The 25,538-nt window shown below is 44.2% G+C and overlaps 1 protein-coding gene across 2 annotated transcripts in view; it reads left to right on the forward strand.

The window, feature by feature from the left end:
- Window positions 1-25,538, forward strand: part of gpc5a (glypican 5a) — a 948,795-nt gene that overhangs the window by 117,415 nt on the left and 805,842 nt on the right. For both annotated transcript variants that reach the window (XM_063048513.1, XM_063048514.1), the window contains exon 4: window positions 13,645-13,775. In XM_063048513.1, the coding sequence (XP_062904583.1) occupies window positions 13,645-13,775 (131 nt within the window). The remainder of the gene's footprint in view (window positions 1-13,644; window positions 13,776-25,538) is intronic.

The following is a 25,538-nucleotide window of genomic DNA, read 5'->3' on the forward strand; positions in this document are numbered from 1 at the left end:
TACACAGTATTGAGCCTAATTTCTTGTACTGAATTGTAAAAGCAAGAGGAAGATTGGAAGAAAAGTAGAATTGCTCATAGATTCAAAGCAGTGGAAGAGCAAGAAGAATTCTGTTAGTGGAACTCAGGACAACAAATATGTAAAAGATTCTGATAAACACAAGTGATTCTGCAGATGATGAAAATCTTAAGCACCGCACACACAATGCTGGTTGAGTTCAGCAGCTCAGGCAGCACCTCGGAGGGGAATAAAAAGTCAACGTTTCAGGCCGAGTTCCTTCATCAGGACTGTATATTCTCTTTCCCAGTTCTAATGAATGGCCTTGAAACTGAAATATTAATTATTTCTCCTTCCACAGATGTTGCCTTACCTGTTGAGAGTCTCTATTGTTTTGTGTTTTTATTTCAGGTTTTCAGAATCTGCAGGTTTATTTGTTAAAACTTAACCAAAATTAAGACATACAATCTATTTTAATCCTTTAAATCTGAGACTATATTGACAATAGTCTAAAAGTTAAAACATCTGCCTGAATAGTTTCTCCTCTGCTCTTCACTTGAAACTGATTTTGTATAAAAGGATCCAAAGGTATCAGGAATCATCCAGCATCTAATTCTAATAGCTTTTTTTTCAAACTTCCACATCTATGGAGGGGAATAAACAGTCCATGTTTAAGGTCAAGATCTTTCATCAGGACTCAAAGGGAAGTGGACAGAAACCAGAACAATCTGGTCGTGGGAGGGAAGGATTACAAACTGGCAGGTTAATGTGACTTTTCTGACAGATCTTCTGAAAATTATTAGGCAGTGCACGTGCAAACGTACATTATTCAGACAGTCTTGTCACAATTAGTGTTATTATAGGAAACTGAGAGAAGCAGGAAATTTCTATTATGTCTCTTCCAAACTAATTTGTGGAATAGTATCTCATTAAACCAACAAGAGAATATGGCATACTAAGTTTGTTCTAGCGATACCATGTTCAGAGTTACCATAAATATGTTGAACTTTATATTGCGTTAGAGCTGCTTGTAGTTGAGCCTAAACTTTGACATTTCGTAAAGCAAACTTTGAGCAGTTGAATAATAATGCATTGATGAATGAAGCTCCAGATGAGCATTAAGAGCTGGGATAACATAGTTTATAAATGGAGGATCGGTATTTACTTCAAAGGGAAAAGGGATCTGCTTGTGTGCTTATAAACAAAGACTTGGTGAACTGAAAAGTATGTAACTCTGGATTTGTGTGACTAACAGGAGTGGGGGAAGAGAGTGAGGCAGTCATCTTGGCTTTCACAAAGGCAACCAGTCCGACCAGTTTGATTGAATTCCTTGTATACATGACAAAGTGTATTGATGAGATCTATGAAACTTGGTTCCAGACACACAACTAATGGAAATATGGTCATGGTGTCTGCAATATCAAATGATGTAAGTATCCTGTATTCAATAAAATCAGTTCAATGTAAGGAAGTATTCCACTATAAAAATGTATGAGTGATTGGGACACTAATTCTGCTGTCCAATTGGAGGGATCTGAATTCAAACAGGCACTCCACAATGTTTTTATACTTAAGAAACAAGCCAAAACAATTTATGGGCAAGAGAAACACAAGAGAAAACAATGGGCTACGGGGTTCACTGCATTACACCTTATCCATGACAAATCCTGGTTACCAAACAAGCTTGTCCACGAGCACTTGTTGCTTGTATTTACCATTAATGAGAATAATTGATGAGGCATAAAAAGATTTCTATATTATTCGATAATTACTTTTACTGGTTCAGTTAAAAATACACGAACATGTCATACAAACGTAAATAACTGTGCACATGCCTCCAAGGTTTCTATGACCTCCCCTGAACAGTCAAAGAATAGAAAAGGTTGCATCTGGGAAAAGGAGTTTATGTTGGCCAGGCATTCCTCTTAATTCCAGCATAATCTCCATGTTTGAGGAAATGTGAGCGAGGATTGAGCGATAATTGTGCGAGAATGAGGACCATTGAAAAGGGCAAGGCGCCAAGAGAAGGAGAGGAGAAGCAGAGAGCCGCGCATGCGCAGCCCTCCGGTGAAAATGGTAGCGTATCTGTTAAATAGGGGCCGTGGACAATTTCTGATTTGATGGAGATGGACGTGAAAGCACAGAGGAACATCTGGAAAAATTTCTGAAATGCTCGTTCGCTGCTGTCGTTACTGCGTGGTCAGGAATCTTTCGGAGGGTAGGCCTCAAAATCCCTGGCTTTGCCTGCTGTTGGTGACCGAGATGGAGGTTGAATCGCTCGGACAGAGATAACGCTCAGTACTCGGGGTCGGAGAGCTGATCAGAGCTCGAAGTTTTCGAATGACTCAGAGTTGGACCGTGGTCGGGTATGGCAGGGACAGTTTTTCTTCCTTCTCCTGTCTGCGTGAGATGTGGGACATTTGAGAGATTTTGAACTTTTACTGTGCTCATAGACTTCTTCATCAAGTTATGGTATTGTTGCACTGTTGTAATTATATGTTATAATTATGTGGTCTTGTCAATTTTTTTTCAGCCTTGGTCTGTCCTGTGTTTTGTGATATCACACCGGAGGAAATATTGTATCATTTCTTAATGCATGCATTACTAAATGACAATAAAAGAGGACTGTGTGTCTTCATAATCTAAAAAGTCTTGTATGACTAGGTGCATGGAAGAATGTCTAGAGTGAGGGTAGAACTGATCAGGGATAGCAGACAAAAAATGCCTGGAGTTGGAGAAGGTAGGGAAGGTTCCCAATGAATACTGTACTTCGGTATTCACCAGAGTGAGGGTTGTCTTAGTCTGTTACTGAAAGTGCTTCTCTGTTCAGCCAAGGTGGCATGCAAAGGGTGAGAAACATTGTCCAGAATGGCCAGGATTTTCCCTAGGGTCCTTTGTTCTATGGCAGTCTCCAGTGTGTCCACTTTGACTCCTATAACAGAGACAGCCTTTCTTATCAGTTTATTGAGCCTGATGGCATCACCCGTGTTGATGCTATTCCCCCAGCACACCACTGCATAGAAGATTTTACTGGCAACAATAGGGTGGTGGAACATGTGAAGGAGAGGTCTGCATACTCCAAAAAGACCTCAGTCTCCTCAGGAAGTAGAGATGACTCTGGCCTTTTTTGTACACAGCCTCTGTGTTGGTGCTCTACTCAAGTCTGTCCCCCAGGTGTGCCGCCATGTACTTGTAGGTCCTCACCACATCCATGTCCTCACCATCAATAGTAACAGGGAGCAGTACAGGCTTAATCTTCCTAAAGTCCATCATCATCTCCTTTGTCTTACTGATGCTGAGCTGCAGATGATTCAGCTTGCATTATTTGACAACGTTCACCACCAGGGCCCTGTATTCATTCACCCATCCTCCCTTTATACACCTAACTATTGCTGAGTCATCAGAGAATTTCTGCTGATGACATGACTCAGTGTTGTACCTGAAGTCCGAAGTATATAGGGTAAACAACATACCCTTAAAACTAACCTTGGCCTCAATACCTCCTTGTCCAATTGGATTCTTGATTTCCTCACTTGCAGACCCCAGTCAGTTCAGATTGGTAACATCATCTTCTCCATGATTTCCATCAGCACAGATGTAACATAAAGCTGTGTGTTTAGCCCTCTGCTCTACTCGCTTTCCATTTATGACTGTGTGGGTAACCACAGCTCCAATGCCATGTTCAAGTTTTCTGATGACACCAGTGTCTTAGACCGAAACAAAGGTGGTACTGAATCAACCTAGAGGAGAGATTGGAAATCTGGCTGAGTGGTGCCATAAAAACATCTTTTACTGAATGTCCACAAGAAGAAAGAGCTGATATTTGACTTCTGAGGGAGGAAACCAGAGGTCCATGAGATGGTTCTCATCAGAGGATCAGAGATGCAGAAAGTTGAAGTGGTCTTATCTGACCAGAAAATGAGTGCCCTGGGAGGATTGTTATCAAACCATGGGGTAAACAGTGCCCTACAGGGGATGGTCATGGAGTAAAGATCTTTGTGGGATGGAGTAAAGATGGCAGTAAAGGTTAAGGTTATTAAGGCTCTCTATCAGTGGCCCTGATCACTGGAATATGAGAGTGGGGATAGCTCAACGGTGGATAGAAAGTTTACCTCAACCAAGAAAGGGTACGTAGTGAAAACGCTAACCCCTGTTTGAAGAGAATAATACTGTCCCTTTTAGAGCCAGTGGAAGGGAGGACAGTAGGATTCTTGGAGAGTTGGAACATGTAGGTGGGGCTTGTAGCTGGGTGAAGAAGAGGGAGGGGGGGGGGGTTTCACCTGACCTGAAAGGAGATGTTTTTGGCTCAAGGCAGGCATCCCAAAGGAGCAGGTGGACAGTATATCCGCCACTGCTTTGTATACGTTATGGAAGGACCTTTCTCAAAAAAAGAAGGGAGTGGAACTGCGGGGGGTGGGGGTGTAGGTGTGAAGGTGCTGATTTTCCAAGCAATGGAGGGAAGGATCCATTCTCATACCCTCCCTTCAGGCATAGCAGAAAGTTCTGCAGCAGCTGGGCGCACCCCCCGACCCACCGCTACAAGGGCCCGGCCAAGGCTCAGTAACCCTTTCCTAGCCAGGATACTTGAGGTCTGCCTACTTATTGTAGCACATTGGGGAAAGGGAAGTGTTCATCGATGGGTGACACTATTTGATACCAGGGCCGAGCACACTATTATCCCAGGAGACCCTAAAGGATGGAGAGGTGCCCAGGTTATTATAGAAGGACTGGGAGGGCCACTCGCCCTGGCCCGGGTAGTTACAGTAAAGGCAGCTAACAACTCAGAACAACCAGGCCCTACATCAGTGCTGGTCGCGGCGTCCCCTGAGTGCATTTTTGTTATAAATGTGCTGAAAGGCAGGTCCCTGCAGACCAACAGGGGCTGTTTTACTTTTGGGGTGGCTTGAGCAACTGTACTAGTGGGACTGGCCAAGTGGGAGCTCCTCGTCACCCTGCCTCCAGCCAAGATGGTGAACATCAAGCAGTACTGCAAACCAGGTGACACCAAGGAGATCAGGGAAGCAGTGACAGCACTGGTGAAGGAGGGGATTATTTGGCAGGCAACATCCTTGTACAATAGACAAATGTGGCCGGTGTGGACATAGTGAATGCCGATAGACTTCAGGCAATTGAGTAAACATGCTCTGCCCCTCACAGCAGTTGCCCTGGATGTAATAACCATTGTAGAGGACATGGGTGTAAGGCAAATGGCGAACAGGATGGTCATATAGTTGCCCCAATTGCAGGGGCAAAATTGGAAGATACATGTGGGGGGGGGGGGTCAATCTTATTGGGAAAACAAATGGGATGATGCCGAATGTTGGCAGATCACTGTCTGCCATATAGCCGCTCACACTTCTCATGACATGGAGGCAACACAGAATGCTGCTGCTAAGAATAATGTATGCTATGCAATCACAGAGAAGGAAGATTATGGTCTTAGGCTCTGTGGGCACACCAGAGAGTGGGTATCAAGGGGTAGAAGGAATAAGGGCATTGGCCCGAAGGGTGGCTCTGACATGTGAGGAAGCCAGAACAGCAGCAGTAAATTGCCCAACATGCCAGTAGGTAAAGCCTAGGGGATGTCCAGTGTGTCGCTGGGGCCGAACTTGGAGAGGTATGGAGGTAGGCCAGATTTGGCAAATAGACAACTTGCACTCCAGACCTGCAGGTTAGGAAGTGGTAATATCTGGACCCCTCTCCCCTCCCACCACTACCAATCATAGAGGAGCTGGAATTGAAAGAGGAGTCAGGGAACTTATAGGTATAACAACCAACCAGGCCACTGAAGAGGGGGAGATTGTGACGAGTGAGGCAGACATCATTTGTTAGGTAGGTGGTGCTTCATGTAGACCAGAGAATAGTGTGTCTGAGGAAATATCAGACAGAATAGACAAAGGAGAGTCAGTGGCTGTTGCTTACTTGGAGCTTTAGAAGGGTTTTGACAAGATGACGCATACGTAGCTGCTAAACAAGAGCCCATGGTATTACAGGAAAGATACTCACATGGACCAACACTGAATCTTGCTAAACACCACTAGTCACCTGCAGCCAACCAAAAAGGCCTCTTTTATCCCCACTCTTTGCCTCTTGCCAATCAGCCAGTCTTCTATCCATGCTAGTATCTTTTCTGTAATACCACAGTTCTTCTTAATATTCCAAATGCAGTCTACAAAATGCTTTATAGAGACACATCATTATATTCTTGCTTTTATATTCTAGTCCTCTGAAAATGGATTCAAACATTGCATTTGCCTTGCTTTCCACCAATTTAACCTACAAGTTATCATTTAGAGAATTTTGCACTAGAACACTCAAGTACCTTTGCGCATACAATTTTTGAAACTGCTCCCCATTTTAAAAATGGTTTATGCCTTTATTCATTTCACCAAAGTGCATGACCATACGCTTCCCCTACATAGCCACTTCTTTGCATATTTTTCGAAACTGTTCAAGTCCTTCTGCAGGCTCCCTGTTATGTTTGTTCTCAATAAAGACAAACTTGTGGTGGATTTACATTAGAACAGTTTATTACTGAGTTACCGCTCAACCCAGTTCCAGGTGAACCCCTCACATTGTCCAGTGGGAACTGAAGTTCTTTATTATGTACACATAATGCACCATCTTTTCCCTTGAAAGAAAAACAAGCACAATACTATGTCCTCATAAGCCTACAAGAAACAATAATCCTTTCCAACAAAGAAATCTATATTCCATAGCCGGTTTCTTTTCTCTTTTTGTTTGAATTTTCAACTGTTCAACATTTCAATTTCAATTGTAAATAGCAACTTTCGATCAGTCTCTGAGGTGGCTTATGCTCCTTTATTGGTCTGCTATTTTACTAGTATATTTCCACAGGTATATTACTTGCATTTGCTGCATTAATATTTGTGTCTTTCTGAGGACTCTGGTCAACATGTTCATTTATTACATCTGCTGACTCCTTTGGTGTACTGACTGGTGATGTGTGGGCTATGGGTTGGAATTTGTGGTCCGAGATCGACGAAGTACCTACTCAGAGGTGTCTCTTGCTCTGTCTAGGTCTGATAGGAATGTGGAGCTACTTCCTCTTGCACATATCCTTGCATGGACCATGTGCCTGAATTGTGATCTCAGATTCATACTTGATCTCCAGGCTTCAAGACTGGTGGACTTTTCATAGTCTTGTCCTGATACAGTTTCTGTTTTCCTTTCCGATTCGCTTGAATCTTGTCTGCTTCTTTAGGTATCAATAGGTCTTCATGCACTGGAAGGTTAATGTGTATGTGTTCTACCTATCAGCATTTGTGTTGGCGAAAGGCCATTCTGCAGTGACACACTTCTGTAAATCATCAAACTTTTACGGAAATTCTCTCGAAAATCCTGCATTTTCTTCATGAGGCCCTTCACTACCTTAACTGTACTCTCTGCTTGGCCATTCGATTTTGGGTGATATGGACTTGAAATTGAATGTCAAAACCCCCAAACATGGGGAAAGGACTCAAATTCACAGCTTCCCAATTGTGGACCATTGTCTAATACCACTTCACATGGAACTCCATCCCTTGTAACACAGTTTTCAGGAAGATGATGACTGCTTTGCTGAATGTTGATTGCAGTGTTGCATCCTTGGGTTAATTAGAAAAGTAGTCCATTACAACAATATGACTCTTGCCATTACAATCAAACAAATCCACTTCAACTTTCAAGTATGACCTGGTACAGGGTGTGATGTAAGTGGTTCTGATTGCTGCATTAGTCTATAGTTAAGGCATTATTCACATGGTCTAGCTGATGTCCTGGTTTATTCTTAGCTAGTACATCACATCACGAGCTCTACATTTACATTTTATTCCCAACAGATGCCTTTTGTGTATCTTCTAGAGCATTTCCTTATGTAGCGACACTGGAATCACAACCCTGTTCCTTTTGAAAACCATATGTTTCACTACTGACAGTTCAGCTCTGGATGCCTAGTAATCCCTAATACACATTGGACAATCATTCTTGTTAGCCTTTCTTTCAGTATTGTACCGTTGAGTTCTTTCAATGTTTCATCTGTCCCTGCTGCTTTCCTAATCTTCTCTCTTCTATTAGGAGATACTGGAATGGAAGTGACAATCATGTCAACATAGGCCTGTATATCTGTATTAACCTCTTGGTCACTCTTTTCTTTCTTGACAACTGCTCGATATAGCACATCCGCAGGAAATATGCTGTATGTTTTCCCGTTGTGTAGATCCTCTCACATCATATTTCTGCAGCCTTATCAACATGTGCTGTATCCTCATGAGACAGTCATTCAGTGGTTTATTTTGAAGTGTTTCCACTTCAAAAGCTTGTCCATAGATGAACTGATGAAACCTTTTGCATGTATGTGTGCTGGCGAGAAGCTCTTTCTCTATCTGTGCATTGTGGCTTCCGCACTAGTTAAAGCCCTTGATGCAAAAGCCACAGGTTGCTCTATGTCATCATGCTGCTACAGTAGTACTGCTCCAAGGCTGTACCAGGAAGCATCAGCTGAAATCCTAGTACACCTTTCTGGATCAGAAAACTCCGGCATGGGTTCTTCAGTTATGACTCTTTAGAACATCTGGAAACATACTTCTTGCTCATGAGACCAAATCCACTCATTTCACTTATGAAGGAGTGACCTGAGTGGCTGTTGAAGGACAAACTTAGCCAAGTAAGTCACCATCCCCTTGTTTTGGGGCCTCTCCATGTTTTCAATGGCTGAAGTCTTTCTTCGGTCAGGCTTCACTCCCTGACGTCTCCTCTCAAGATCAGTGTCTTAACGCCAAACTCATTTTCTTCAGTACTTAATTTCAAATTGACATACCGTGTCACGTTAAGCGTTTGTCTCAGTTGTGTATCATGTTCATCCCAGGTGGACCCCTAGGAGATGTTGTCCTCCATCATGGTCTCGACATCAGGTGTGCCCTCAAAGTTCATGTGGATGGTTTTATGGTAGACTTTTTGTACGGTCAGAATCCCATATGATAGACAGAGAAAGCGGTATCTTCCCTGTGGTGTATTAAAAGTGTGCAGTCTCAAGCTTGCCTCATCAAGCTTCATCTACAAAACCCAGATGACATATTGAGCTTGCTAAACCAGTTGGCACCTGTAAACCAGGACATCATCTTCTCCCATGTTAGCAATTTAAAATGTTTTTTCTTGATGGCTATATTGAGATCTCTTGGGTTTAGACAGATCCACAATGCTCCATTTTTCTTCTGCATAAAGACCAGTGAGCTCATCACTCTGCTGGTTCCGGTTTTCTGTATGACATTCATCTGTTCCATGTGTGATAGTTCTTGTATAGGTTTGTCTCTAAGTGGAAACAGAACTTTCCTGCATGCATGGACAACAGGAGTCAACTGCCTTATCTGCGATGTCTGCAGAGAGTAAGAATTTCAGGTTGTATATGTATACATTCTCTGATAATAAATGGAACCATTGAACCATTGAGCAGTTACTGCAAGACTTTCCATAAGCAGGACACGTCTTTGGAATGTGACTGCCTCCATATATGCTGTTTGAGCCTTCCTCTTTGCCTTGCTGTTGCTGTGGGAAACACCTTGTGCAGTGTTTCTCTGTTTTCACAACATGCACTGTTGCGTCTGCACTGTGCAGCTTCTTAGCTAGTGCTAGTGGAGTCTCTACTGCCCTGCACATATTCACTGCCTTTGCCAGCATCAAATCTTTTTCATGCAGTAGTCTTTCTCCGAGTCCATTTTCTGGAATTCCACAAACTATTCTGTGTCTAACTAGTGGGTTTCTCAAATCTCCAAATTCACAGTATGTGAAGCTCAGCTAAGTACTTGTCAAAACTAACAACTTGTTTCTGGTCATGGGAAAAAAAATCTTATATATTCCAAATGTGATGTTTCGACTTGAGACAAAATACTGCACAAATTTTGTCATCAGAGTGTCCAATGAAAAGCTGTCTCATCAACTTAAAAGCTGTTTTCGATGTCCAAAACATCTTCGCCAATTACATGCAGAAAACTATTTCAATTTTTCATCAGTCCCTGCTGCTCCACTAGCAGCTAAATATATATTGAATTGCTGTTTAAAGCATTTCTGGTTATCAGATTGCTGGTAAACTGCATAGGTGTGGGAAGAGTTTGCTTGATGGGAACTCTTGGCCTCTGACCTGAACCTCTCTGGGTGAATCCAGTAAATGCTGAACTTTGAGACAACGTGCTCTTTCACCTCACTGACCAGCTTCTCCATCACAACTGGTGTACTTGCTGCTAGCACCTTTTGTACTCATGCAGTCTCTTTCTCAGTCGTGCACAGTATTTATTTACTCTCTGTGTTTAGACCTCACAGTGTCTTCCTACACCATGTTATGTTCATTCTCAATAAGGACAAACTTGGCATGGGTTTACGTTGGAACATTTTATTACTGAATTGTTGTTCAACCCTGCGCATGTGCAACCAGGTCACCATTGTCGCTTCAAGTTCTGGGTGAACCCCTTGCATAGCCCACTGGGGATTGAAGTTCTTTTTTTTAAGCATGTATAATAACACACTCCCTGCTTCCTCAACAGTACCTACTTCCCTACCTATGTTTGTATTGTCTACATGCTTGTTCACTAAACCATCAAATTCATCATCCAGATCATACATGTAACTTAAAAAGAAGCAGTTCCAGCACTGACCACTGCGAGCCACCAATAGTCATTGGCAGCCAACCAGGAAAAGATTCCTTTATCCCCACTCTTTGCTTATTTAACCATAGCCGAATCACAGGACAATTAACGATGACCAATTAACCTACTAACTTTATCTGTCCAAAAGTTATTTGAAGGATGAGACAGAGCTCCAGAAGTTTTGTTAATATCTCACCACTTTATTTGTTATAAAAGGCTTGGGTAGCATTGGCTCAGACTAAGTCTGCTCTAAGACTAATTTTGAAAGGTATTTGAAAGATATCTGCTGCCTAAACTTTAGAAGCAATATATTTGCCTCTGCTCCAACATCAGACTCATGGTCTCCCTCAGTGATATTCACACATGGTGCAGATTCGCATCAATTATGCTGGTTAATTATCCTGTTGTTCCTCTTCCAGATTATACAGAGCATTTATGTTTTTATAGCTATTTCTAATGAAGTTTTTTTTTAAGAGTCCTTTCTTTCAGTAGTCTCCCAATATTTTTGAATTGACAGACATTCAGAAACATTCCTGCCACTATCTGTAAAGAGTTTGTATGTTTTCCCATGATCTCGTGGGTTTCCTCCAGGTGCCCCAGTTTCCTCCACAATACTGGTTGGTTAATTGGCCATTATAAATTATCCTATGATTAGGCTAGGATTAAATCGGGGGTTGCTGGGCAGCATGGCTTGAAGAGCCAGAAGGGCCTATTCTGAGTTGTATCTCAGTCAATCAATTAATTAATAAATAAATAAATAAAGCAAACAAACAATCTAAGTTCATCAAACACAAGGGAATCTGCAGATGCTGGAATTTCAAGAAACACACATAAAAGTTGCTGGTGAACGCAGCAGGCCAAGCAGCATCTCTAGGAAGAGGTACAGTTGACGTTTCAGACCGAGACCCTTTGTCAAGACTAACTGAAAGAAGAGCTAGTAAGAGATTTGAAAGTGGGAGAGGGAGGGGGAGATCCGAAATGATAGGAGAAGACAGGAGGGGAGGGATGGAGCTAAGTGCCGGACAGTTGATTGGCAAAAGGGATATGAGAGGATCATGGGACAGGAGGCCTAGGGAGAAAGAGAAGGGGGAGGGGGGGAAAAAGCAGAGGATGGGCAAGCAGTATAGTGAGAAGGACGGAGGGAGAAAAAGGAGAAAGAGAAAAAGAATGTGTGTACACAAATAAATCACAAATGGGCTATGAGGGGAAAGTGGGGCATTAGCGGAAGTTTGAGAAGTCAATGTTCATGCCATCAGGTTGGAGGCTACCCAGACGGAATATAAGGTGTTGTTCCTCCAACCTGAGTGTGGCTGTGGATAGACATATCAGAATTGGAATGGGACGTGGAATTAAAATGTGTGGCCACTGGGAGATCCTGCTTTCTCTGGCGGACAGAGCGTAGGTGTTCAGCGAAACGAACCCCCAGTCTGTGTCAGGTCTTGCCAATCTATAGAAGGCCACATCGGGAGCACTGGATGCAGTATATCACCCCAGCCAACTCACAGGTGAAGTGTAGCCTCACCTAGAAGGACTGTCTGGGGCCCTGAATGGTAGTGAGGGAGGAAGTGTAAGGGCATGTGTAGCACTTGTTCCGCTTACAAGGATAAGTGCCAGGAGGGAGATCGGTGGGGAGGGATGGGGGGGACGAATGGACAAGGGAGTCGCGTAGGGAGTGATCCCTGCGGAAAGCAGAGAGAATGGGGGAGGGAAAGATGTACTTAGTGGTGGGATCCCATTGGAGGTGGCGGAAGTTACGGAGAATAATATGTTGGACCCGGAGGCTGGTGGGGTGGTAGGTGAGGACAAAGGGAACCCTATTCCTAGTGGGGTGGCGGGAGGATGGAGTGAGAGCAGATGTGAGTGAAATGGGTTAGATGCGTTTGAGAGCAGAGTTGATGGTGGAGGAAGGGAAGCCCCTTTCTTTTAAAAAGGGGGACATCTCCTTCATCTCAGGATTGACAGAAACAATGCCAACTGGCATGGCTTAGCCAGTTATCAAAGTTTTCCTAGCCTTTTATTGGCCATTTCAGTGACACCATTAATACCTCTTGATTGTGAAGGCCTTGCAGCTTTGGATTACGATGGCGTTGGATAATAAATCAACATAGTGGATCTGGAAAAGTTTTACTCAGCATGACAGAATAAAGCTTCTCCAGATCCACCATTATTGAATTGTTGTCCAGAGGACAATTGGGTGCTTATGGCTTGTAGCAAGTTGTGACCCACCACTTATAAGTCCATCTCATATGACCACTTCTGGTTATGTATCATTTGTAGAATTCAAAATGCCATTTGATCAGAACAATACAGTTGTCAAATATAATACTTATTTCAGAAAAAAATGCAGAATAATGAATCAAACTGATGCATCTCTCAATGAAAATCAAAAAAATTGCGGATGTGGAAATCCAAAATAAAAACCGAATGTGCTGGAGATACTCAGCAGCTTGGTTTGACATTCCAGGTTGATTTTTTTTTGTCAGAGTACTAGTGAAATCCTCAACCTGGTAACAGACTACCAGCCCCATTTGATAGATATAACAATTCAACTGCATGCAGTCTCTTTTTGAAAGTCAATGGATTGGGCATTTCACCACTGAGGTGTTACTTGATCACCTGGAGAAATATAAACTACACCATCGATATAATTTGAGAGAATTAGAACTACTAATGATAGTAATGCATTATTGCTTCAACACAGTACTTCTATACAACACTGTTTCTGTATTTGGTTACATATACTTTTATTTCCTTGGGCATTTCTAGCTGAATTTAAAACAGCAGAAGGTTTTAGTCATTAGTATTTCTAAAACACTGTAATATGTTTTCAAAAGTAAGCACCTATTTGTTTGCCTCCACTATATGTTCTCAATATGTATGTTTCAATGGCTGCACTTACGTAATCTGGTATTAAGAACAAAATAACTGGCATTTAATTTTAAGAATGGCTTTTAATGTTCAGACCATGTTTTAATAATTTCAAGTTCATCATATTTACTTTTTTTAACAGGTAAATAGAGCTTGTGGACATCCTGTTAGAAAACCTGCACAACCTAGAGATCATCAGCCAGATCTTTACGATAAACATCAACTGAAATTCAATCATCAGGAAAACGAGGAGTCATTATCCAGCAGGCGGAAGTAAGATCCAGTATTGAAATTTACACTTTGTTTTTGTAACAAGTGGAACTGGAAGTTATTAAAATCCTTTAAGTAATATAATTCCAATATTTAAATAAATATTTTTAGTAGGCTCCAACTAACAGGGAGTATTAATTTTACCAGAGTATCAAAGAAGAACCGAGGAAAAGGAGCCTATAATCAGAATCAGAAGCACTTGACCGCAGTATGTGAAACATACCAGAATTGATTATGGTTTGGTGCCAAGCATAAAACACTGTAATAGACATCACACTGAGAGAAAGAGAAATTGCCTTTGGACTTACGAGAGAGCATAGGTCATCAACTTCTTGCTGTTGATGTTTCTGTAGCAGGCATTTTTTTCCTACGAGGTCGAGTTGCTAGCTCGACACTTCACCCAACACGGATGGAAAGCGTGCATGGGAGCCAGCTGGATTTGAACTCGGGACCTTCTGCTCCAAAGTCCAGCGCTGATGCCACTATGCCGCCAGCTGGCAGACAACACAATAGCAACCAATAATTTTACAAGACAGTAGTGCAAACAGCCATGAGCAATCAACAATTGGCAGAATGGTACATACACAAATGTCAATTATCAAGCAAGTAAATGCAAACATTTGAAGAGACTCAATAACTTTCAACAGAGCAAGGAGAGCAGGAAAGACCATTTAATGGATGTTGTGCAGGAATAGTTAGCGTATTATACTTGAGTGAGTTTTGTTGAGAAGCTGGGTAATAACAGGAAAGAAGCTTAGCAGATGATGTTAAGTCCTGGTGGTGATAGACTTGTAGTGTCTCCCTGAAGGGAATTTGGTGAATAGGTGATTGCTAGGGTGGGTTAAGTCAGCAGTAATTTTTTTCAGCCATTTTCTTCGCTCTGGTGATGAACAGGTCTTTTAATGTCAGTAGCCGACAGCCAATGATCTTCTCTGCTGAGTGTACCATTGGCTGCAAACTGGATTTGTAGAGGAAGGAGGTAGCGGGAAATGAAATGATGATAGTGATGGTCACAGGACCCTCAGTAATGCCGCTGAATAAAAATTCATCAGGATGTACCCTGAGATGTTAAGTTTCCTAAGCTGGCGTAGGAAGAACAATCTCTGCTGGGCTTTCCTGATGATGAGTGTAATGTGCTTTGAACACTTCAATATACTGGTAATAGTAGTCCATTGGAATTTGAAAGACTCAACCACAGACACAGATTGACCTTTAATCTGCGGCCAGAAAGTTCTATTTTAACTTCGTCAGTCCACAGGACTTGTTTCCAAAATGCATCAGGCTTGTCTAGATGTTCCTTTGAACCTTTTGAATAGAACATTTTGGACGCACTGAGCAAAGGTATGTTTGGAGAAAAAAAGGTGCAGAATTTCATGAAAAGAACCCCTCTCCAACTGTTAAGCACAGGGGTGGATCGATCATGCTTTGGGCTTGTGTTACAGCCAGTGGCACGGGGAACAGTTACTGGTAGAGAGAAGAATGAATTCAATTAAATACCAGCAAATTCTGGAAGCAAACATCGCACCGTCTGTAAAAAAGCCGAAGATGAAAAGAGGATGGCTTCTACAACAGGATAATGAACCTAAACACACCTCAAAATCCACAATGGACTACCTCAAGAAGCGCAAGCTGAAGGTTTTGCCATGACCCTCACAGTCCCCTGACCTAAACATCATCGAGGATCTGTGGATAGACTTCAAAAGAGCAGTGCATGCAAGATGGCCCAAGAATTTCACAGAACTAGAAGCTTTTTGCAAGGAAGAATGGGCAAAAATCCCCCAAACAAGAATTGAAGACTCTTAGCTGGCTACAGAAAGTGTTTACAAGCTGTGATACTTGCCAAAAGGGTGTTACTAAGTACTGCCATGCAGGGTGCCCAATCTTTTACTTCAGGCCCTTTTCCATTTTTGTTATTTTGAAATTGTAAAAGATGGAAAGAAAAACGTTTTCTTGCTTAAAATATTAAAGAAATATGTCATCTTTAACCTTATGCCTTTTGGAAATCAGTTCAGCTTTTACTCACTTAGCTATTCACAGTAACAGGAATTTTGAGCAGGGGTGCCCAAACTTTTGCATGTCACTGTATGATCTGTCTTTGATTATCATGGGTGAGAAGCATTAGGATGGCCTTATTTCAGAGCATTGTGTAAGAAGACCATGAAACGTTTTTTCACGAAGAAGAAGGAAATTGGAGCTGAAGGACAGAAGAGACAAAAGTTGGAGGTGGAAGAAGCCAAGAAGTCGAGCAAGTTCTTCATGCCCTTCTTTGAAAAGCCCGGAACAAGTAGTTCGACACGTTCCATGGAGTTGCTTGCATCTGCTACAAGTTTGTTAGAATCCAAAGGTGGATCAAGTACAAATGCGTCACAAGCTGAGAAGGAAGTTAAGTCAGATAAATCCGAGTATGACGACATTAAGAGTGAGGCTGCCACAGACAACGTGGACATGACAGGAGGGGAAGACGATGGTGGTGGTGGTGATGTTGAGTTTATTGACGAGATTTTAGCTGACGAGATTGAACCTGATGATACTGAACCTAGTGAACTGGATGGTGTCAAAGAGCCTCGAATTGTCATACCAGAAGTGATTGAACAGCATGACATTGGACTTCTGAAGTTCGACAAGAATACTGGAAAAGCAATTCTGCCTGACGAGTTGAGAACAGAAATAATAAAGCTGAGTTTGAAGTATTTCCAGAACAGTGAGGGCCCTTTGCTACCAACAAATAACCGCTCAATGAACAAAACTTGGTTCAAGAGGAAATTGGGAAATGGTCGTAGTGAGGAAGTGACTCGCTCATGGCTGATCTATTCCCCTTCTAAAAAGTCTGCATTTCGTACCTGTTGTCTTCTCTATTCCTGGTCAGACCATCAATCCTCATTGGAGCAGGAAGTGGATTCAACCAGTGGAAAGTACCTGAAAGGATTCGTAACACACATGAAAAATTGCTGGTGAATGCAGCAGGCCAGGCAGCATCTCTAGGAAGAGGTACAGTCCACGTTTCGGGCTGAGACCCTTTGTCAGGACTAACTGAAAAAGAGATAATAAGAGATTTAAAAGTGGGAGGGGGAGGGGGAGATCTGAAATGATAGGAGAAGACAGGAGGGGGAGGGATGAATCTAAGAACTGGAAAGTTGATTGGCAAAAGGGATATGAGAGGATCATGGGATGGGAGGCCTAGGGAGAAAGAAAGGGGGAGGGGGGAAGCCCAGAGGATAGGCAAGGAGTTATAGTGAGAGGGACAGAGGGAGAAAAAGAGAGATAGTAAATAAATAAATAAATAAATAACGGATGGGGTACGAAGGGGAGGTGGTGTACATGACAATGCCAAGAATCATCGGGAATGCTTCACACAGTGGAAAGAAATGGAAATAAATTCAGCTGGAAACAGAGGAGTTATTCATGCGGTATTTCAGTCACAGATTGAGAAGGAAAAGCAGAACTGGTGTGATATCTTGAGGAGAATCCTTCACTGCATAAAATTCCTTGCGACCCAGAACTGGCTTTGCGAGGACACAGGCAGTCACTTCAGCTAGACGATGACTCCAATGTGGGAAATTTCCTTAGCTCACTGAAACCACTGGCCATCTTTGACCCTGTCATAAAAGAACACTTCACTCATTTGGAAAGTCTTCCTGGATCCTCGTCTTATCTTTCACCGGGTGTCCAGAATGAATTCATCCACATGATGGCATCCACTGTTCACCAGAGTTTACTGAGAAGCATTCGTAAAGCCAGGTACTATGGTCTCATGTTTGACTCGACTCCTGATCAGGCACACCGTGAGCAGATGTCAGAAGTAGTGAGGTATGTGGAAGTGGATCTTGAGAGGAAAACAGTCCGTGTTAGAGAGCCCTTCCTTGGTTTTACCCAGATAAGCCAGAAGGATGCTGAGAGCTTGGTTGAAGACATCTTGAAACAGCTAGAGAAGGATGAAATGGAGTGACGAGATTGTCGGTCATAGTGCTATGAAAACGCTGCTGTGATGGCTGGACACAGAAGTGGTGTTCAGTTCATCAAAGAATAAGTGAGAAAAACAACCTGGCAGTGTTTGTGAATTGCAAAAATCACTCACTCAGCTTGGTGGGTGTACATGCAGCCAAGCAAGATACAATGATGGTCACGTTTTTTGGAACCACTGAAGCTCTCTACGTGTTTTTCTCTCGTTCAACACAGCGCTAGGAAAAACTCAAAAACGCCGTGCCTGTGGTTGTTAAGTTGGAGTCTGAAACCAGGTGGAATGCAAGGACAGAAGCAGTGAAGCCCATCAACAAGTACCCTGAGGGGGTACTTCAAGTTCTCCAGGACATGATAGACAATGAAAACAAGACCAATGAAACAAGAAGTGACGCAAGGCAGTTGTACAACAGCATGTTGAGTTACAATTTTCTGATTTTGCTAGGATTTTGGAACAAAGTACTCATTCATGTTGACCGTATTCAAAAGAGGCTGCAGGATCCTAGCATGAACTTCCACGATGCTGCTCTGGGTTTGAAAGCCTTCCGAGATCTTGTACAGCTCTGATGTTGATGGATGGCAGCTATATGAAGAAATGCTATCAAGGCGGGTCAACATGAAAATATGAAGACCTGAAGAGCTTCTTGAATTCATTGTTCAGTATGGAGATGATTGTTACAAGGAGGGTGTTGGAAGGCGGACCCAAGTGCAAGACACAGACACTGAAGTACTAGGTACAGGACAAGAAAGCAAGGTGAGTAAGGAAGAAACGACGCTGGACATAGACACAGGCCCTGGACGAGAATAGAATTCAGGGCCTGGGCTATGACTTGGACTAGAAGCTCGGGACCCAGACATCGAACTAGGAACGAGGAGCTTGGACTAGGAACACGGAACTCTGGCACCAGAGCCTGGACAAGAACCTGGAACCTGGGTCTTGGTTGGGATTCAGAACCTGGGTCTTGACTCGGAACCGGAACCCAGGTCTAGGCTAGGACTCGGGACTAGGATCTTGGCAAGGACAGGATGTGGCTACAGGACAGCACAAGGTACTCCAGCACAGGACGAGGAATCTCCAGCACCGGGCTGGGCGAGGAACTCCTGGGCTTGGCGAGGCACCAGAACTGAATGAGGACATGAAGCTCAGATTTGGGCAGGGCTGGAACACGGCACCTAGACTTGGAACACAGGAACACAGAACATAGAGTCAGGACCCCTCCTTTGGGACAGGACACAGGGCCAGGACTTGTACACGGAACACAGAGTCAGGATCCCTCCTTGGAGACAGGACATAGAGCCGGGATTTGTACACAGAACACAGAGTCAGGACCCCTCTTTCAGGACAGGACATAGGGCCGGGATTTGTACACAGAACACAGAGTCAGGACCCCTCCTTCGGGACAGGATGTAGGGCCGGGACTTGTACACAGAACACAGAGTCAGGACCCCTCCTTCAGGACAGGACATAGGGCCGGGACTTGTACACGGAACACAGAGCCAGGACCCCTCCTTCGGGACAGGACATAAGGCCGGGACTTGTACACAGAACACAGAGTCAGGACCCCTCCTTCAGCACAGGACATAGGGCCGGGACTTGTACACGGAACACAGAGCCAGGACCCCTCCTTGGGAACAGGACATAGGGGGGAACTTGTACACGGAACACAGAGTCAGGACCCCTCCTTGGAGACAGGACATAGAGCCGGGATTTGTACACAGAACACAGAGTCAGGACCCCTCCTTCAGGGCAGGACATAGGGCCGGGACTTGTACACAGAACACAGAGTCAGGACCCCTCCTTCGGGACAGGACGTAGGGCCGGGACTTGTACACAGAACACAGAGTCAGGACCCCTCCTTCGGGACAGGACATAGGGCCGGGACTTGTACACGGAACACAGAGCTAGGACCCCTCCTTCGGGACAGGACATAAGGCCAGGATTTGTACACAGAACACAGAGCCAGGACCCCTCCTTGGGAACAGGACATAGGGCCGGGATTTGTACACAGAACACAGAGTCAGGACCCCTCCTTGGGGACAGGACATAGGGCCAGGATTTGTACACGGAACACAGAGCCAGGACCCCTCCTTTGGGACAGGACATAGGGCTGGGACTTGTACATTGAACACAGAGTCAGGACCCCTTCTTGGGGACAGGACATAGGGGGGAACTTGTACACGGAACACAGAGCCCGGACCCCTCCTTCGGGACAGGACATAGGGCTGGGACTTGTACACGGAACACAGAGTCCGGACCCCTTCTTGGGAACAGGATATAGGGCCTGGGTTCTTCTTTGACACGGACACTAAACACAGGGACACAAAGAGACAGTTCCAAACTAAACGGTAGATAGTTCCTTATCTTGGCGTGGCAAGGCTCCGGTCTCACTCCGGCGGTTGAACTAGATGGCGAAATGCCGAGGATTCGGATGGAGATGATCCAGCACAGGATGAAAAACTCCAGCACAGGCTGAGAAACTCCAGGGCAGCACAAGGCTCTTGGATTGGGTTTGGCTCGGTTCTTGGACTCAGCTTGGTTAGACTCTTGGGTACGGAGCCGGGACCCTTTCTAGGACACAGGCCCTGGATGCTTTCTAGAACGCAGGGCCAGGACCCTTTCTAGGATGCAGGGCCAGGATGACTGCCAAGGGAACTGCTGAGGGGAACTACCAAGGGACTCCTGATCTGGATGAGGGACTCCTGGACTGGACGAAGGACTGCTGGACTGGACGATGCCTTCTGGACTGGACGAGAACACAAAGCCTTGACTTGGATAGGACTTAAACACTGTGCCTGGAACTTGAAACACAGGAACTCGGAACACAGGAACTCAGAACACAGAGCCGGGACCCCTCCTTGGGAACAGGACCTGGGGTCGGGACTCTTCTTTGACACGGACACTAAACACAGGGACACAAAGGGACAGTTCCAAACTCAACGATAGGTAGTTCCTTATCTTGGCGTGGCAAGGCTCCGGTCTCACTCCAGCAGTTGAACTAGACGGTGATAAAGGAGAGACGCAGGCGAGGTTGCAGGCAAGGTTAGCAGACAAAGGTTAGTGCCGAAGTAACTGTTGAGATAAGCTGTCAGGAATTCAGATGGGGAGGGGAATGGAACAGTCCAGCGCCGTCTAGTTCAACCGTCGGAGTGAGACCGGAGCCTTGCCACGCCAAGATAAGGAACTATCTGTCGTTGAGTTTGGAACTGTCTCTTTGTGTCCCTGTGTTTAGTGTCCGTGTCAAACAAGAGTTCCGGCCCTATGTCCTGTTCCCAAGGAGGAGTCTTGAATCTGTGTAGAGCCCCGGCCCTAAATCCTGTTCCCAAGGAGGGGTCCTGGCTCTGTGTTCCATGTACGAGTCCTGGCCCTATGTCCTGTCCCCAAGGAGGGGTCCTGGCTCTATGTTCTGTGTTCCTGTGTTCCACGTACCAGGTACCGTGTTCCAGTCCTGTCCAAGTCATGGCTTCATGTTCTTGTCCAGTCCAAGAGCCCCTCGTCCAGTCTAGGAGTCCCTCGGCAGTTTAGCTCAGCAGTTCCTTCAGCAAGTGTCCTTGGCAGTCATCCTGGCCCTGCGTCCTAGAAAGGGTCCCAATCCTGCACTCCAAGGAGGAGTTCCGGCTCTGTACCCAAGAGCCTAACCAAGCCGAGTCCAAGAGCTGAGCCAAACTCAGTCCGAGAGCCTCATCCTGCCCTGGAGTACCTCGTCCTGTCCACGTCCAAGGCTCTGAGCATCCAGTCCATGTCCAAGGCTCTGAGCGTCCAGTCCATGTCCAAGCCTTTGAATATCCAGTTCAAGTCCAAGGCTCCATGTTCCCGTGTTCCAAGATCAAGTCTAGGCACCGTGTTCCAGCCCTGTCCAAATCTGAGCTTCGTGTCCTCTTTCAGTTCTGGTGCCTCGCCAAGTCCAGGAGTTACTCACCAAGCCCAGGAGTTAACTTGCTCAGCCCGGTGCTGGAGATTCCTCGTCCTGTGCTGGAGTACCTTGTCCTGTCCTGTAGCCACGTCCTGTCCTTGCCAAGATCCAAGTCCCGAGTCCTAACCTAGACCTGGGTTCCGGTTCCGAGTCAAGAGCCAGGTTCCGAATCCCAACCAAGACCCAGGTTCCGGGTTCTTGTCCAGGCTCTGGTGCCAGAGTTCCGTGTTCCTAGTCCAAGCTCCTCGTTCCTAGTTCCATGTCCGGGTCCCGTGCTTCTAGCCCAAGTACTAGCCTAGGCCCTGAATTCTAGTCTCATCCAGGGCCTGTGTCAATGGCCAGCGTCATTTCTTCCTTCTTGCATCGCTTTCTTGACAAACCTAGTCCTGTTCCTAGTACTTCAGTGTCTGTGTCTTGTATTTGGGTCTTCTCCCAATGCCCTCTTGTAACAATGAGAGCGTCTTCCCCAATCTTCGCATCACTATTCAGATAATGCTAACCATCACAATTTCCATCGCCAGCTGTGAGAGATCATTCAGCAAGTTCAAATTAATACTTTCGGACTTGAGAGCCTCCATGGGTCAAGGCAGACTCTGTGATCTTGCTCTGCTGAGTGTAAAAAGAGAAGAAACTGAAAAAACTTACTTTGATCACATCATAGACCAATTTGCATCAGTGAAAGCAAGGAAGGTGCAGTTATAATTTTCATGTAGTGCCATAATTTGTTAATTAAAAGATTAACGAGCTTGACTTGTATTTTTGAGCTGATATTATGGTAACGTTATCTAAAAAATGGGTGTGAGATGTTTGGACGGGCGCAATTTCAGTGCTTGCCATAGGCACTATTTTCCGTTGATACGCCCCTGCATGTAGTCCCTCTATTTAAGAAGGGAGGGGGAGAGAAAATGCTGCCATCATTGGTAGGCAAGTGCTTGAGTCTATGGTGAACAATACAGTAATACTTTGAAAACAATAGTAGGATTGAGCAGAATCAAAATGTATTTCTGAAAGGAAAATCATGCTGCCTAGCCTAATCTGCAGTAGTTTTTGAGGATGTAAACAACTAGGATAGATACTCACCTTGAGTATTGTGAACAGTTTTGGGCCCCTCATCTTAGAAAAGATGTGCTGGCATTAGGGAGGGTCCAAAGGAGGTTCACAAGGATGATTCCAGGAATGAAAGGGTTATCATATGAGGAATATTTGATGGCTCTGGGTCTGTACTCCCTGGAATTCAGAAGGATGAGTGGTGGGGGGGTGGATCTCATTGAAATCTTTCGAATGTTGAAAGGCCTAGACAGAGTAGATGTGGAAAGGATGTTTCCCATGGTGGGAGAGTCCGGGACAAGAGGACACAGCCTCAGGATAGAGGGGCACTCATTCAAAACAGAGGTGCAGAGAAATTTCTTTAGCCAAAAGGTGGTGAATTTGTGGAATTTGTTGCTACATACAGCTGTGGTGGCCAGGTTGTTGGGTGTATTTAAGGCAAGCTTGATAGATTCTTGATTGGACATGGCATCAAAGGTTACGGGGTGAAGGCTGGGAACTGGGGTTGAGGAAGAGATTTGAAAAAAAAAGGATCAGCCATGATTGAATGGCAGAGCAGACTCGATGGGCCAAATGGCTTAATTCTGCTCCTGTGTCTTATGGCCTTATAAGAAAACATCTGTGATTGTGCTGTATTGGTATTTTCAGAAGACTTCCAATAAGCTTTGATGCAGCAGGTTGGTTAGCAAGTTTAGAATACATGCTGCTGAGTAAACATTGGTATGATTGAGAACTGCTTTCCAACAGTGGCTGGAAAGATGTTGGGGCCTATTTTTAAGGATGAGGTTTCTGGGTGCTTGGAAGCAATAGGCCAAATCAGCATGGTTTCCTTAAGGGGAAATCTTGCCTGACAAATCTGTTGGAATTCTTTGAGGAAATAACAGGTAGACAAAGGAGAGTTGATGGATGCTGTTTATTTGGATTTTCAGAAGGCCCTTGACAAGGTGCCACACATGAGGCTGCTTAACAAGATAAAAACTAACGATTTTATAGGAAAGATACTGGCATTGATAGAAGATTGGTTGACTTTTCACATTGTATGTCAATGATTTGGCTGAAAGAATTGATGGCTTTGTGATCTTGCAGACTATGTGAAGGTAGGTGGAGGAGTAGGTAATTTTGAGGAAGCATGGTGTCAGCAAAAGGACTTAGACGGATTGGGAGAATGGGCAGAAAAACGTCAGATGGAATATAGTGTAGGGAAGTGTGTGGTCATGTGCTTCGGTAGAAAGAATAAAGACTTGGACTATTTCTTAAATGGGAAGTTAATTCAAAAATTGGAGGTGCAACGGGATTTAGGAGTCTTTATGCAGGATTTCCTAAAATTTAACTTGCAGGTTGAATCTGTGGTAAGGAAGGCAAGTGTAATGTTAGCAGTTATTTTGAGAGGACTAGAACATAAAAGCAAGGATATAATGCTGAGGCTTTATAAGGAATTGGTCAGACTGTACTTGAAGTATTATGAACAGATTTAGCCCCTTATCGAAGAAAAGATGCGTTGGCACAGGAGAGGATCCAGAGGAGGTTTACAAGAATGATCCCAGGAATGAAAGAGTTAACATATGAGGAGTGTTTGATGCCTCTGGTCTTGTATGTGCCGGAGTTTAGAAGAATGAGGGCGGATCTTATTGAAACCTGTTAAATATTGAAAGGTTTAGATCGAATGGATATGAAAAGGATGCTTCCTTTGCTGGGGGAGTCTAGGGTATAGCCTCAAAATAGAGGGACCTCCATTTTGAAGTGAGATGAGGAAAAATTTCTTTAGTTTAGCCTGGAGGTGGTGAATTTGTGGAATTCATTGCCACATACAGCCGTGTAGACCGAGTGATAGGGTATCCTTAAGGTGGAGGTTGATGGGTTCTTGATGAGTCAGGGCGTCAGAAGTTTATGGGGAGAAGGCAGGAGAATAGGTTTAGAGGGATAAATAAATCAGCCGTGATAGAATGGTAGAGCAGATTTGATGGGCGGAGTGGCCTAATTTTGTTCCTGTAGTATGTCTTAACCAAGTGTTATATTACTGAACACACAACACAAAAATGGGGAACTGTGTGAAGTGAATGCAAAGAGGCTTTCAAATGATTTTGACTAGTTGGGTGAGAAGCTAAGAGCATGGCAGATGCAGTTTAGCATAGGGAAACATGACATTATCCACTTTGATAATAAATGTACTTGGAACTTTTAGGACCAAAGTATGTATACATTACACAACCTCGAGATACATCTCCTTACAGGAAGCCACAAAACAAATAAACACAAAAGAACCCATTTTAAAAACACCCAATGTGAAGCACAGAGCAGAGCCTAATGAACATTGCGGAGCTGGAAGCTAAACCTGTCCGTCTCTCGCCTCGACACCCTGACCTTTTCAATCTAGCCCAGCACTTAAATTGTCTTTGAAACATCAGGTTTTGTTGCTTTGATTACACTCTAGGGCCTGGACACCGCTACCTCAACTCGGCCTGTACTGGACTTTTCCAATTCGGCCCAGCGCTTAAATTGATCGAACTTCAGGTCTCTCCTCACCTCGGTGATGGGCCTGCTGCTTCCCCTCAGTTCTGCTGCATCAACTCACCACCAAGTCCAATGAAAAGTTACATGCTCTTGTTTATGGTGATAGTTTACCAGAAAAAGAAAGTATTTAGTTGTTACATTTGGTTGGTTGGCCACCAGCAAATTGTCGCTGAGTTTCGCTAGAGACATCTTAAACCAGAAGTCCAATCTATTATCTGAATAATGACAGATTGGGAAAAGAAGAGATGTAATAAGATTGGGGTGCCTTTGTACGTTGGAATCACTGAAAGCAAACACACAGTGCAGTAAGAATTATGGATGCAAATGGCCTTGATTTTAA

This window comes from Mobula hypostoma, chromosome 5 (assembly GCF_963921235.1).
Source record: "Mobula hypostoma chromosome 5, sMobHyp1.1, whole genome shotgun sequence".
Classification (NCBI taxonomy): domain Eukaryota; kingdom Metazoa; phylum Chordata; class Chondrichthyes; order Myliobatiformes; family Myliobatidae; genus Mobula; species Mobula hypostoma.